Genomic DNA, 13806 nt, shown 5'->3' with positions numbered 1-13806 from the left:
GTAGTAAGATAATATAACGGTAACTAACGTTATAGTATGTAAGTAATTATTCTAGCGATATGTAATGCTAAATTAGGTTTGCTAGTACATTATTTCAGCAACATGACAAGCCAGTGAATTAGCAGGTTTCAATTGTTGCTTTGCACAGTGCGTGACATTTTATCTGTATGTTATGCGGCTAGAGTTTTGTTACTGAGTCAATGGGCTCCGACGGGCTTGTTTATCGTCATCGGTCTTTTGCCGTTTACCTGTCTTTGTTGAATGAGCTGGTGCCACTCGAGAAATTGGCAAATTGGTTGTTTGTCCCTCATTAGCAGAGCTGCGGCACACCGGCAATCTTGATTTTGAACGACGAACGCGCTGTGCGAGAGAGGGGTGTGATCAGCGCGTACACAAGCTTGATTGACACTGCTAAGACACTCCTCCTGGCTCTGATTGGTTGTTTCTTACCGGGAGCGGTATATTTCTGCAAATGGCAATAGGACCACTGGGAGGAGCCTGGGGAGCTTGATTTTTTCACAGATTATCTGTCTCATATTCTACTTTTCAGGACATAATGACAGTTTTAACAAATATGTAAAAAAATACATTTTTACAAAACTGCAGCTTTAAGAGAACATCTTCATCAGTTTCATAACACACGTGTGCTCCAAATACTCACAACACAACCAAGTACAGAAACGCGCTGCAAATAACACATACCACAACAGAAATGTTTCTGGGGGAACCAAATAAGTGACGAACCCGGCTGGGACGTGCTTACAGCTCAAAAGTCGACTTTATTTTATTTGATTTATTTTAACTTTTTTGTTTTTTGTTGTTGTTGCAAAACATACAGAGATTACATTTTTATGACATACAACTTGTATACAATATACAAAATGTATTACTGTAACAATATGTTCAATGTCATCAGAATACAAATGAGAAAATAACAATGAGCTGAAAACTAAAATAAATAAAAAAGATAGAGAAAAAGAACATGAGGGAAATATATTAATCTATTCATCAGTTACACTGAACACATTTTTTCATGTTATGTTTACATTTTCATAAAGAAAAGTTTCATAAGAAATGTTAGGTAATGTAGGGTACAAAGTTTTAAAGTTGAGACACTCACACACAGATATATAATGCATATTTTAAACGCTCAATCTTTATAAAAAAAATTATATATTTGCAACCGATATGTTAACAGCATTATATTTATTACATAATCAATCAATAATCAATTCATTACATAATGGCACACTAGTGCCCTGCTCACTCCAAAGTCCCACTTCAAGAGCTCTACCTTCATCACTTATTTGGTTTCCCTGGAAACAAATTCCATTGTGGTCTGTGTTATTTGCAGCGCGTTTCTGTACTTGGTTGTGTTATTTGGAGCACACGTGTGTTGTGAAACTGATGAAGATGTTTTCTTAATTTGCGGGTGTTTTTTTCTATTTGCATGTGTTTTCTTCAGTTGCTGCGCGTTGAGCTCTCTCGGCCACCGTACATTAAGGAATAAAAAAAATTACCAATGTATCCATTGGTTGACTTTTGTGTTCATCTTGTGAAAAGGTTTGTGAGGGGGAGAACCACAAGCAACATAACTTACCAGTTTTGGAAATGCTGTTTTGAATTTATTGCACCAGTGTGTAAGACAATGTTGTAGTGTGTGTGTTTGTGAGGGCTTGTGTGTGATGTCTGAGGGCAAAGTTAGTTTTTTTCAGCAAGAGTGAATGGTTTTGAGTGTAGAGCTTAACGTTATGGATTTGTGTTTACTGTTTTGAGAATACGAGGAATAGTTTTAAGAAATGTGTTTAAGCAATCGAGAAAAACTGTAAGAAAGAACGTGTGAATATTGTGAATTAACTTAATAAATGTGGTCACTTGGCTTTACTGGAAGCCTTGTAGTAAAATATATATATATTTTCCCATTTCCATTAGACCAAAACTTAATTGCCTTTATCTCTTCCAAATCTAAAAACAAATTATTTGGCTATAGATACATTTGAATCTGTAAGGGTTCTGCCCTGGCAGCTTTGACTGTGTTGTCTTTGTTTCAGATCTCTATGTTTGTGTTGTGCTTGAACATATGGCTTTGTTTGTGTTTGCCTTGTGCTCCTCTGTTCCTGTCTCCTTGTTTCCCACCACGGCCTCTTGTCTAGTTGAGTCCTCATTTGTCTGAGTGTGTTCACCTATTCCTCTTGTTCTCAGCTCCCTTTATATGTGTTCTTTTGCCCTCATGGTTTGCCAGGTCATTATATACTCTCTGTGCTACATTTTTTGTTTGATAGTCTAATGCAGTTTTTAGTCAGAGCTTACTTTAGTCTCACCTTGTCTAGTCATATGTCTACCCTTATATGTTCCTCCTGTGGTCAAGTCAGTCTTGTTTTTCCCCCTCGGGGTAGTTTTTGTTTGCTTTTTGTTTTATTTTTTATTATTAATAAAGCCCAATTTTTCTTGTAATTGAGTCCTTGCTCCTTCCATCACCCTCATACCTGACAGAATCAAAGTACGGTTAATGTATGTGTTTTACTGAATTATGCTAATTATTTCCATATTTATGCTTGTCATGCACAACAATCCCTTATATGTGCAAGTCAGTTTAATGAGGAAGTGCTCCACTAGAGGAAGGATGCAGCTTGTACACCCATGTGCTGCTTCTGCAGTTTACAACTAAAGCTTCTGAGAACACTGTGAACGGTTTGACTTGAGGCGGTAAGGTCAATTTTAATGCTGTCAATTTTAATTTCATATGCAGTTTTCTTTACTGGCATGACACATATTTTATATATGCACTGCCACATTCAAATATTGAATAATATATTGAAAATTTGAATGCATAGCATTTATATTAATGCTCAAGCAATGTTTCTTTTTTGTGTGTACAGATCTGTGGAATGCATGTTTAAAATGCAGATCATTTCAAGCTGTACAATCCTCTCTATGTTAGTATTCAATATTTTGTGTACAGGTACGTATTACATGTTTTACAGTAACATTTAAGTTGAAATATTTGTACTAAATTTGAAAAAAAAAAATTTTTTTCAATAAAACTTCACACTCCTCAACCATCACTTCTATATGTAAAATGTACATCATACACACTATGTACATGTGCAGTTTATGTAGCTTCATACATGCACATGTATTGAGCATGAACAGGCAACTATTATTTTAAGATACGAGATGTCCTGTGTCCAGGCATTTCATCACTTTCTTCTGTTATTCAAGGCCATGGAAAAGAGCACTGGACCATCACCTTCAATCCGCCAGAAATTACTGCAGTTCCAGGATTATGTGCTCTGATTTCATGTACCTTCACCTATCCAGAAGCAGCAAAACCTATTGATAACGTTCAGTGGATAGTGTGTAATAAAAATGGTCAATGTAAAACTGATGGTAGTATTTTCATGAGGAAAGTGAGTACACAACAACCAAACAAACTGGAAGAGAAGGAAACTGAAACAGAGCGGATTAAGATGCTTGAACCTGATCTGACCAAAAACAACTGCAGCATCATCATGAAAGATATAAAAGCGGAAGATGAAAATGAATATGCATTCAGAGTGGAGGGGCAGGGAAAACATAGAAGCACATATAATCCCACAGTTAAAATCATCATTCAAGGTAATGCTTGCTTGTGTTTGGCAAATATTAAAAGGTCCTGCCTTTTTCTCTAGTCTGATGTTCTCTTTCAGTTCTCAGTTGTTTCAGAGTTGTTTCACACTTTCTGATGCTATGATTTCATAATCTCAGCAGAGGAACATGAGGATCATGTAGAGGATCATGATCATGAGAGCAGAGGATCATGTTGGACATGATCTCTTAGATAAAGAAACTTAAACGGTTGTGCTATGCTAATCACACTGCTTTTTCTTTTCATCTTAAATATGCATTTGATCTGAATCTGTCCTCAAAGAATGACTCAGTTATTTACACTGTGGAAATCTGCATTGTCTACAATATGTTGTGTACCTCTCTTTGCAGACGAGCCTAAAATGGATATTCCTTCTCTCAGTGAAGGAGTGGAAGCCAATCTGACATGTTCAGCTCCTTTTCCTTGCCCGGAAACTCCACCTGAAATAACATGGTGGATCAAGACAAGAGGAGAAAATATCCCCAATCTCAAGGATGACATCACTCTGATCACCAGAAGCCTTTACATCTCAACTTTGCCCTTGACTCCAACCTCCAACATGCACAATGCCACTGTAGGATGTGACGTGAGCTATGGAAACAAAACCATCAGTGCCAGTAGGACTCTAGAAGTCACGTGTGAGTACAAGTATACATATTTAACCAAACTTCTTGAAAAGGCATGTTTCTTTGACAATTGCTAAAAACAAAAATTCTGAAATTCAGTTTAGAAGAGTGTAGCACTGCTCAGATCTACCATCTTCTACCATTGATCAATGAGTAGAACTAAAATTATTTATTTCTTGCATACTGTGTCTATATGGTGTCAAAACTAATGCAGTTGCTCTTTTCAGATGTACAGACTCTTCGAATTCTTGGCGATGACACAGTGATGGAAGGTGACACTCTCCGCCTGAACTGCACTGTTGAGAGTCACCCACCGTCCTCTGATCCTGTATGGAGGTTCAGTGGAACTGCAGATAAAATCAGGAACTACACGTCTGCAGAAAATCTCATGATTAACAATGTGAGAAAGGAGCATGCTGGGATATACGTCTGTGAGATGACTTATATGAGGGAGACTTTGAATGCATCCATCACTATCAATGTCATTCGTTAGTAGAACCAGATTCCACATGAAATGTTGATAACCTAACAATGTCACAGACTTACAACATTAAAAATTACGAAACTGATAACATGGCAACTGTTGAAATACTGAATTATGATACATCTATGAAAGTTCATTGCGTGTTTGCAGGGGACAACCCTAAAGTCTGAATATATGTCTTAATTAATCATAACATCAAACATTTATCACATGCTAGGTGACACAAATGAATCGAAAATAAACAAGTCCTTCACTCCCGGAGGTGGAAACTTGCTTGGCAAGGACGATCTGCTTAATTCCACCAATACAACTTCAGGTAATACTCAGCATTTTATGCACTTTAGACACTGTATGTTTATTTCAGGGCGATTATGATTTAGCCAATCAGCCAATGTTCCTGGATTGACAACTTCCATTCAATCCATCACTATCAATGTCATTTGTAAGTAGAACCAGATTCCACATGAAATGTTGATAACCATGCCACAGACTTACAAACATAATTCACTTATATATAGACACATGTAAGAAATTCAAGATTATAACAATTTGTGTTCTTAAATTCAAGGTAAAGAAGCTATCCAAATGCAAGTGGACATTAGAATGATAATAGGATTTTTGTTTGGGATATCATTTTCAGCAGTCATCTTCTCTGTGGTTTTGTGCTGTCATGAGTCTTGGCACAGGTACGGAAGTGCTTAAAATGTCTACATTTTGTTGCACCTCGTGCATCTTATACTATTTACATGAAGGTGTTTTGAGTGATATTGAGATGGGATTCTGGTTGATGTGAAAGCATGTGAACACTGTTGTCCACAGTCATGATAATCAGTATATTTTACTCCATTTGCTTGTCTTATTCCCTGAATATGTTTTCCAGCAGAGACAAGATACATGAAGTGATGGCCACAGACACAGACACTGAAGTTATACTGGAGGTTTTTTATGACCAACAAGGACATCAGAAAGTTTATTATTAAAAAAGCTCATAGGGAGGTCCTTAAATTCCCATTATGTTGTATTTTGCTTAATCTAAAATTGTAAAATATCTGGAGGTTATTGCTATTTCATTTGTTATGTTTATATAATTTAGTCTATATTTAATATAGGCTATACTTTTTACAAATACAGTACATAAACTTTATCCTATCTGAGCTTAATTTTTGTCTTTAGGATTAAAAATCCTTATCCATTTATATATGTATATTGTATTATACAGTATAAAAATTATGAATTGAATAGTTTTGTCATTCCATATTGTTTTCTTCATGCTCCGGTGTACTTTTATTTTATTTTTTACAATTAAACTGTGAATTACTTCAAAGTGTTCAAATGCATCATTTCACCCTTTCTGTGTTTTAAAGGATGTTTGTAGAACTAAAGTAAATTGTATACCCCCCAGGTGTACATTATCCATACATATGAGAAACTGTGTAGAACATGGAAATTTGTGTGGAGTTTTTTTGTTGTTGTTGAAAAATGTAAGCAAAATATTAGGTCTATTAGATATAAGATTACAGTTTTTCTTGATTGCTTAAACACTATAACCAGGCTTTTGAACTAAAATTTCAAAACCATAACACCATTTATCAAAAAGCATACCTGTCAAGTTCTGTGTGTTTTCTGACTGACCACAGCTCTGCCCAAACTTGAAAACTGCTTTATCTCTGATGAATGCAAAGGACAACTCAAATCTGTTCACTTTATGATTTTTTATTTTCTTAAAGATGGTTTGATAGATTTGGGATGGAACAGAATAGGTTGATAACCTTTAAGATACACAAACCAAAAACATGAATTAGTTACAAATAAATCTCAATACCACTTTCTCAAAGTAATAATAAATAAATGTTACTGAATCCTCAAACCAAACCAAACAAATTCATTCAGATTAACCTAGGATCTCTAATAGTTAATAATTAAAATACCAATCCCATAATTAAACTTATATAATTTAAACAATACACATGCTTAGAGTAACATTACTTCTGTCAAGTTCTACGTTCACATAATAAAGTCTTCACTATTTAATTTAAATTGCACGTTACAACCAAGCAAAAGTCATATAGAAGCCTGAACTCAACACATTCAAACACATTCAATCACATTCTGTCCTACCAGTTGCGTCTTTGGATGATCAGGAGCTGTGGTCATAGTATCTTTTTTCAGGAACGGGTGAGAGGGCCAACTGAGCTCTTACTAGTGATGTGACATTTGTGGGGGGACACTGGTTCAGAATGAATGAATTTGTCTGCTATTTCTTTGCACAGTAGCTAGGTGTCACTAGTGAGCAATGCTGAATGAAGCTTCGAGTAATGAACCTTTGGCTGAAGCAATGGGCTGTGAGGTATCAGTGGTTCAGGAAGCCTCATTTTGCCATCACTAGCTCTTACCAAACATTTCAATGCCATGCCCTTCCTGTGGGTGCGCAGGAAAATATGGTCCCAAGAACACTTCCGAAAAGTTGGTTCCACCAACTCCGGTTGCATGGTTGCCCCCTGCAGTTTGGGAGTGCTCGGAGTGTCCTGGGTGAATCTAGGCTGGAGTGCTCAGTACAACTTGAAACCATGAATTGACACAACAATACCCATTTCCCTAAACTATAAACACTTTTCCCTGTTTTGACACATAAGTCCGATTTGTTGAAGTGTCACTGCAAAACTCTACACACAAATCCCTTCATTTCTCATTGCCTACACCATGATGTCATTTAGAAAGCACTAGCATTCAATATTGTTCACTCAAGTCAGCACAGCTTCAGCTCAGTTAGCACACAATTACCCAGGTGGAAACACTAAGAGTCAAAACTGATCACACACCAATCAGATCCTTCAATAGACAGATAAAGTGAAGCTACATGAAGAGGAAGAGGAGAAAAAGGAGGAGGAGGAGGAGGAGGAAGAGGAGGAGGAGGAAGAGGAGGAGGAGGAGGAAGAGGAGGAGGAGGAAGAGGATGAGGAAGAGGAGGAGGTGAAGGAAGAGGATAAGGAAGGTGATGGGCAAGGCCAAAGAGAAAAGCAGTGCCGATCATAAGAACCTTCAGGGAGAAAAACAAGTAGATGCACTTCAGACTGCTCTCTACTGTAACTTTTGAGTGCAGTACACTGTGCTGTTATAACACATACATGTACTGTAGCTGTTGCACTATAACACTGTAATAAAAAGAAATGTGTCAAATTGCTTCACATAGAGATAGAGTTTTCTGAATGCTTCCATTTTGTAAAAAGGATGTGTTACAGAGACAGTAATCAGTTCGATGTTTCTACACAAAGACGATGAAATGGAAGAAGCCTGCCAAATATTTCAGTTGATGCGTGCCGGCGGGGAACAGGCATACAAGTGGATTTTACCCCCCACTGCCTGGCTAGGGCCAACATAGCCTGTGATGCTGACAAGATTCTCTGGCCTGACCCAGACCAAAGACGGTATGCTGGGGCAGAGTATTTCTGGCCGGGAGAGCTCAATGCGCTGCAACTGAAGAAAACACATGCAAATAGAAAAAAAAAAAAAAAAAAAAAAACATGCATATAGAAAAAAAACACCCACAAATGAAAGCTGCAGTAGGGAGTTTTTAGAAAACAGTAAGCAGGGCCATCGATGACGGCGGATTTCAGTTATGGCACATTCACTGGTAGGGACGAAACATCAACAATATGCTTTACATTGACTATGACCTGCCCATACTTTGACTACAAACTTGGTCCTCAAATCATTACGTATTTTGCAATACATGTAATGTAACTTTATAACGTTGCACTCTTTCTATAAGTTATAAATAGCTAGTAGTAAGATAATATAACGGTAACTAACGTTACAGTGTAAGTAATTATTCTAGCGATATGTAATGCTAAATAAGGTTTGCTACATTATTTCAGCAACATGACAAGCCAGTGAATTAGCAGGTTTCAATTGTTGCTTTGCACAGTGCGTGACATTTTATCTGTATGTTATGTGGCTAGAGCTTTGACACTGAGTCAATGGGCTCCGATAGGCTTGTTTATCGTCATTGGTCTTTTTCCATTTACCTGTCTTTGTTGTATGAGCTGGTGCCACTCGAGAAATTGGCAATTTTGGTTGTTTGTCCCTCATTAGCAGAGCTGCGGCACACCGGCAATCTTGATTTTGAACGACGAACGCGCTGTGCGAGAGAGGGGGGTGATGATCAGCGCGTACATGCTTGATTGACACTGCTAAGACACTCCTCCTGGCTCTGATTGGTTGTTTCTGACCGGGAGCGGTGTATTTCTGCAAATGGCAATAGGACCACTGGGAGGAGCCTGGGGAGCTTGATTTTTTCACAGATTATCTGTCTCATATTCTACTTTTCAGGACATAATGACAGTTTTAACAAATATGTAAAAAAAAATATTTTTACAAAAGTTACCTACTGCAGCTTTAAGAGAACATCTTCATCAGTTTCATAACACACGTGTGCTCCAAATACTCACAACACAACCAAGTACAGAAACGCGCTGCAAATAACACATACCACAACAGAAATGTTTCTGGGGGAACCAAATAAGTGACGAACCCGGCTGGGACGTGCTTACAGCTCAAAAGTCGACTTTATTTTAATTGATTTATTTTAACTTTTTTGGGTAACGCTTTAGATTACAGCCCGGAAAGTACTGCGTAATTAAAATGAAATTACAGTGTAACTTTCGGTAATTACAGTGTACCTATAAAGTACTTACGTGTCAGTATAGGGGAATAATATGTAAAGTTTTGGGAATAAAGGGGTAACAACCAGGAAAATAACAAATTATTTAGGCAAATTATTTAGACTAAGTATTCCATGTAGTTACAGGGTAAGTGTGACATTGCGGGCTGTAAATTAAAGTGGTGCTTCTTACCCTCTTGTTTCATGTAGTTACAGGGTAAGTACAATAAAAACATACGTACACACACACAATCTGATATCACTTGGAAAACTTTATTTGAAAAACAACTTATTTCAAAACGGATTTACAGCAATTTGTTTCTCTTGCTTGGTTTCCTCCTCCTCTTGTTCCTCTTCTTCTTTCTTTCCACTGATGAATCTTAAGAAGGAATCCCATGACATGTCTCTTGCTATTCTGTATTATGTGTTAAAAGAAAATACAGTACAGAAATGTCCTCACCATTTACTCATCTTTTACCCTCATGTCATCCGAGATGTATACGAATTTCCTTCTTCAGATTAACACAAACAAAAGTTTTTTGAAAAATAAATAATCTCTGTAAATGCATATAATGCAAGCTCATGTGTTCCTAAAAGTTGACAACAGCACATACAACAATAACTACAGTAATCCATACGAACCCAATGGATGAATCAATGTCTTCTGAAGTGAAACGATAAGCGTTTGTAAGAAAAATACCAAATATTTTAAATGTTTAAACTGTAGACTATCGCTTCCGACCAACTGTCACCTGCGCGTTCATGAGAGGGTTGAGTACGTCTACGCTTGACAATTTAAAGCGTGACGTAAGCGCACCGAAAAACCGAATGTCGAATTTTCATTATTGCTTACAACAAAATACAAACAATAACAGATAATAATAATAATGAAAAACAAACCATGCAGAAGAACAGACACCAGTTCTCACGCGAGTTTCACATCAAACTCCCGTGAGAATGCAATGAACGCTTAAAGCTTCACCAAACGCGAAGCCATTCAAGCCGACCCTATGAAGCCGACTCTCATGCACTCGCTGGTGACAGTTGATCGGTAGCGAAAAGATGAGTAAATTATGAGAACATTTCTGGGTGTACTGTATTTTCTTTTAATACATAATACAGAATAGAAAAAGACTCCTTCTTAAGATTAGGCTAATCAGTGGAACGATAGAAAAAGAAGAGGAGAACCAAGAGGGACAAAAAAGGACAAAACATGCTACTTTCTGTCAGGACTTTAGTATTTGAAATGAAAAGTTGATTTTTAAAAAATAATAAAGAATAAGAAGTGTAATATGTTGTAAATCTGTTTTGAAATAAGTTGTTTTTCAAATAAAGGTTTTCTGAGTGATATCAGATTGTGTGTGTGTACATGTTTTTTTATTGTACTGTAACTACATGAAACAAGAGGGTAAGAAGCACCACTTTAATTTACAGCCCGCAATGTCATACTTACCCTGTAACTACATGAAACAAGAGGGTAAGAAGCACCACTTTAATTTACAGCCCACAATGTCACACTTAGGCTACCCCGTAACTACACTCTAAAAACTGCTGGGTTGTGTTAACCCAATTTTGGGTCAAATATGGTCTCACCCAACGTTGGGTTCAAAAATGCAATTTAAAAATGGACAAATTGCATTTTGGACAAAATCAAAAATGGACAAAAATGCAATTTAAAAATGGACAAATTGCATTGGTTACATTAAAACTGTAAACCAACGGCTGGGTTTGTCCATTTTTAACGTTGGGTGAGACCATATTTGACCCAAAATTGGGTTAACACAACCCAGCAGTTTTTAGAGTGTACATGAAACAAGAGGGTAAGAAGCACCACTTTAATTTACAGCCCGCAATGTCACACTTACCCTGTAACTACATGGAACAAGAGGGTAAGAAGCACCACTTTAATTTACAGCCCGCAATGTCATACTTACCCTGTAAGAAACAAGAGGGTAAGAAGCACCACTTTAATTTACAGCCCGCAATGTCATACTTACCCTGTAACTACATGAAACAAGAGGGTAAGAAGCACCACTTTAATTTACAGCCCACAATGTCACACTTACCCTGTAACTACATGGAACAAGAGGGTAAGAAGCACCACTTCAATTTACAGCCCGCAATGTCACACTTACCCTGTAACTACATGGAACAAGAGGGTAAGAAGCACCACTTTAATTTACAGCCCGCAATGTCACACTTACCCTGTAACTACATGGAACAAGAGGGTAAGAAGCACCACTTTAATTTACAGCCTGCAATGTCATACTTACCCTGTAACTACATGGAACAAGAGGGTAAGAAGCACCACTTCAATTTACAGCCCGCAATGTCATACTTACCCTGTAACTACATGGAACAAGAGGGTAAGAAGCACCACTTTAATTTACAGCCCACAATGTCACACTTACCCTGTAACTACATGGAACAAGAGTATATTTTCCTAGCATTTAAAAAAATAAAAAGTTGCAATAGTTTTACTTGCCTTGAAACTTAATCAGTGCACCTTTGCAATAATAACAAATTAGCCTACTTTATAAATGCACTGATATGTACCCCGCAATTTAAAAAAAAAGCCTTTATTATACACTATTATTACAAAAAGGTGCAGTGTATGTAGCCTACTCGCTAAATTGCTCCCAAAAGTAAGATTCTAAAATACTTAAATAATCTAAATAATTTGCCTAAATAATTTGTAATTTTCCTGGTTGTTACCCCTTTATTCACAAAACTTTACATATAATTCCCCTATACTTACACGTACATACTTTATAGGTACACTGTAATTACCGAAAGTTACACTGTAATTTCGTTTTAATTACGCAGTATTTTCCTGGTTGTTACACCTTTATTCCCAAGACTTAACATATTGTTCCCCTATACTTACACGTAAGTACTTTATAGGTACACTTTAATTACCGAAAGTTATACTGTACTTTCATTTTAATTACGCAGTATTTTCCGGGCTGTAATCTAAAGCGTTACCCTTTTTTGTTTTTTGTTGTTGTTGCAAAACATACAGAGATTACATTTTTATGACATACAACTTGTATACAATATACAAAATGTATTACTGTAACAATATGTTCAGTGTCATCAGAATACAAATGAGAAAATAACAATGAGCTGAAAACTAAAATAAATAAAAAAGATAGAGAAAAAGAACATGAGGGAAATATATTCATCTATACATCAGTTACACTGAATAAATTTTTTCATGTTATGTTTACATTTTCATAAAGAAAAGTTTCATAAGAAATGTTAGGTAATGTAGGGTACAAAGTTTTAAAGTTGAGACACTCACACACAGATATATAATGCATATTTGAAACGCTTTTTTGTAAAAAATTATATATTTGCAACCGTTATGTTAACAGCATTATATTTATTACATAATCAATCAATAATCAATTCATTACATAATGGCACACTAGTGCCCTGCTCACTCCAAAGTCCCACTTCAAGAGCTCTACCTTCATCACTTATTTGGTTTCCCTGGAAACAAATTCCATTGTGGTCTGTGTTATTTGCAGCGCGTTTCTGTATTTGGTTGTGTTATTTGGAGCACACGTGTGTTGTGAAACTGATGAAGATGTTTTCTTAATTTGCGGGTGTTTTTTTCTATTTGCATGTGTTTTCTTCAGTTGCTGAGCTCTCTCGGCCACCGTACATTAAGGAATAAAAAAAATAGCCAATGTATCCATTGGTTGTCTTTTGTGTTCATCTTGTGAAAAGGTTTGTGAGGGGGAGAACCACAAGCAACATAACTTACCAGTTTTGGAAATGCTGTTTTGAATTTATTGCACCAGTGTGTAAGACAATGTTGTAGTGTGTGTGTGTGTTTGTGAGGGCTTGTGTGTGATGTCTGAGGGCAAAGTTAGTTTTTTTCAGCAAGAGTGAATGGTTTTGAGTGTAGAGCTTAACGTTATGGATTTGTGTTTACTGTTTTGAGAATACGAGGAATAGTTTTAAGAAATGTGTTTAAGCAATCGAGAAAAACTGTAGAAAGAACGTGTGAATATTGTGAATTTACTTAATAAATGTGGTCACTTGACTTTACTGGAAGCCTTATAGTAAAATATATATATTTTTTCCCATTTCCATTAGACCAAAACTTAATTGCCTTTATCTCTTCCAAATCTAAAAACAAATTATTTGGCTATAGATACATTTGAATCTGTCAGGGTTCTGCCCTGGCAGCTTTGACTGTGTTGTCTTTGTTTCAGATCTCTATGTTTGTGTTGTGCTTGAACATATGGCTTTGTTTGTGTTTGCCTTGTGCTCCTCTGTTCCTGTCTCCTTGTTTCCCACCACGGCCTCTTGTCTAGTTGAGTCCTCATTTGTCTGAGTGTGTTCACCTATTCCTCTTGTTCTCAGCTCCCTTTATATGTGTTCTTTTGCCCTCATG

The 13806-nt window shown here is 36.7% G+C and overlaps 1 protein-coding gene and 1 long non-coding RNA gene across 4 annotated transcripts in view; both read left to right on the top strand.

Moving 5' to 3' along the window:
• Nucleotides 1-2610: 2610 nt before the first annotated feature.
• The window catches only part of LOC309505502 (sialic acid-binding Ig-like lectin 14), a 41784-nt gene continuing 30588 nt past the window's right edge, over nt 2611-13806 (top strand). Inside the window, exons 1-6 of one of the 3 annotated variants that reach the window (XM_082178895.1) lie at nt 2611-2706; nt 2880-2962; nt 3223-3618; nt 3979-4266; nt 4482-4742; nt 4956-5054. In XM_082178895.1, coding sequence (XP_082035021.1) covers nt 2893-2962; nt 3223-3618; nt 3979-4266; nt 4482-4742; nt 4956-5054 — 1114 coding nt within the window. In that variant the 5' untranslated portion in view covers nt 2611-2706; nt 2880-2892. The remainder of the gene's footprint in view (nt 2707-2879; nt 2963-3222; nt 3619-3978; nt 4267-4481; nt 4743-4955; nt 5055-13806) is intronic. The other 2 variants (XM_082178899.1, XM_082178896.1) reach the window with 2 other exon arrangements.
• LOC309505516 lies at nt 5156-7144 on the top strand. Its single transcript, XR_014208464.1, has 3 exons — nt 5156-5180; nt 5307-5424; nt 5619-7144. It is a non-coding gene; the product is annotated as an uncharacterized lncRNA (long non-coding RNA).

Source organism: Leuciscus leuciscus, assembly GCF_965113295.1.
Source record: "Leuciscus leuciscus genome assembly, chromosome: 9".
NCBI lineage: Eukaryota > Metazoa > Chordata > Actinopteri > Cypriniformes > Leuciscidae > Leuciscus > Leuciscus leuciscus.
The sequence above is the reverse complement of the archived record's forward strand: the minus strand, read 5'-3'. Positions and strand labels throughout refer to the sequence as shown.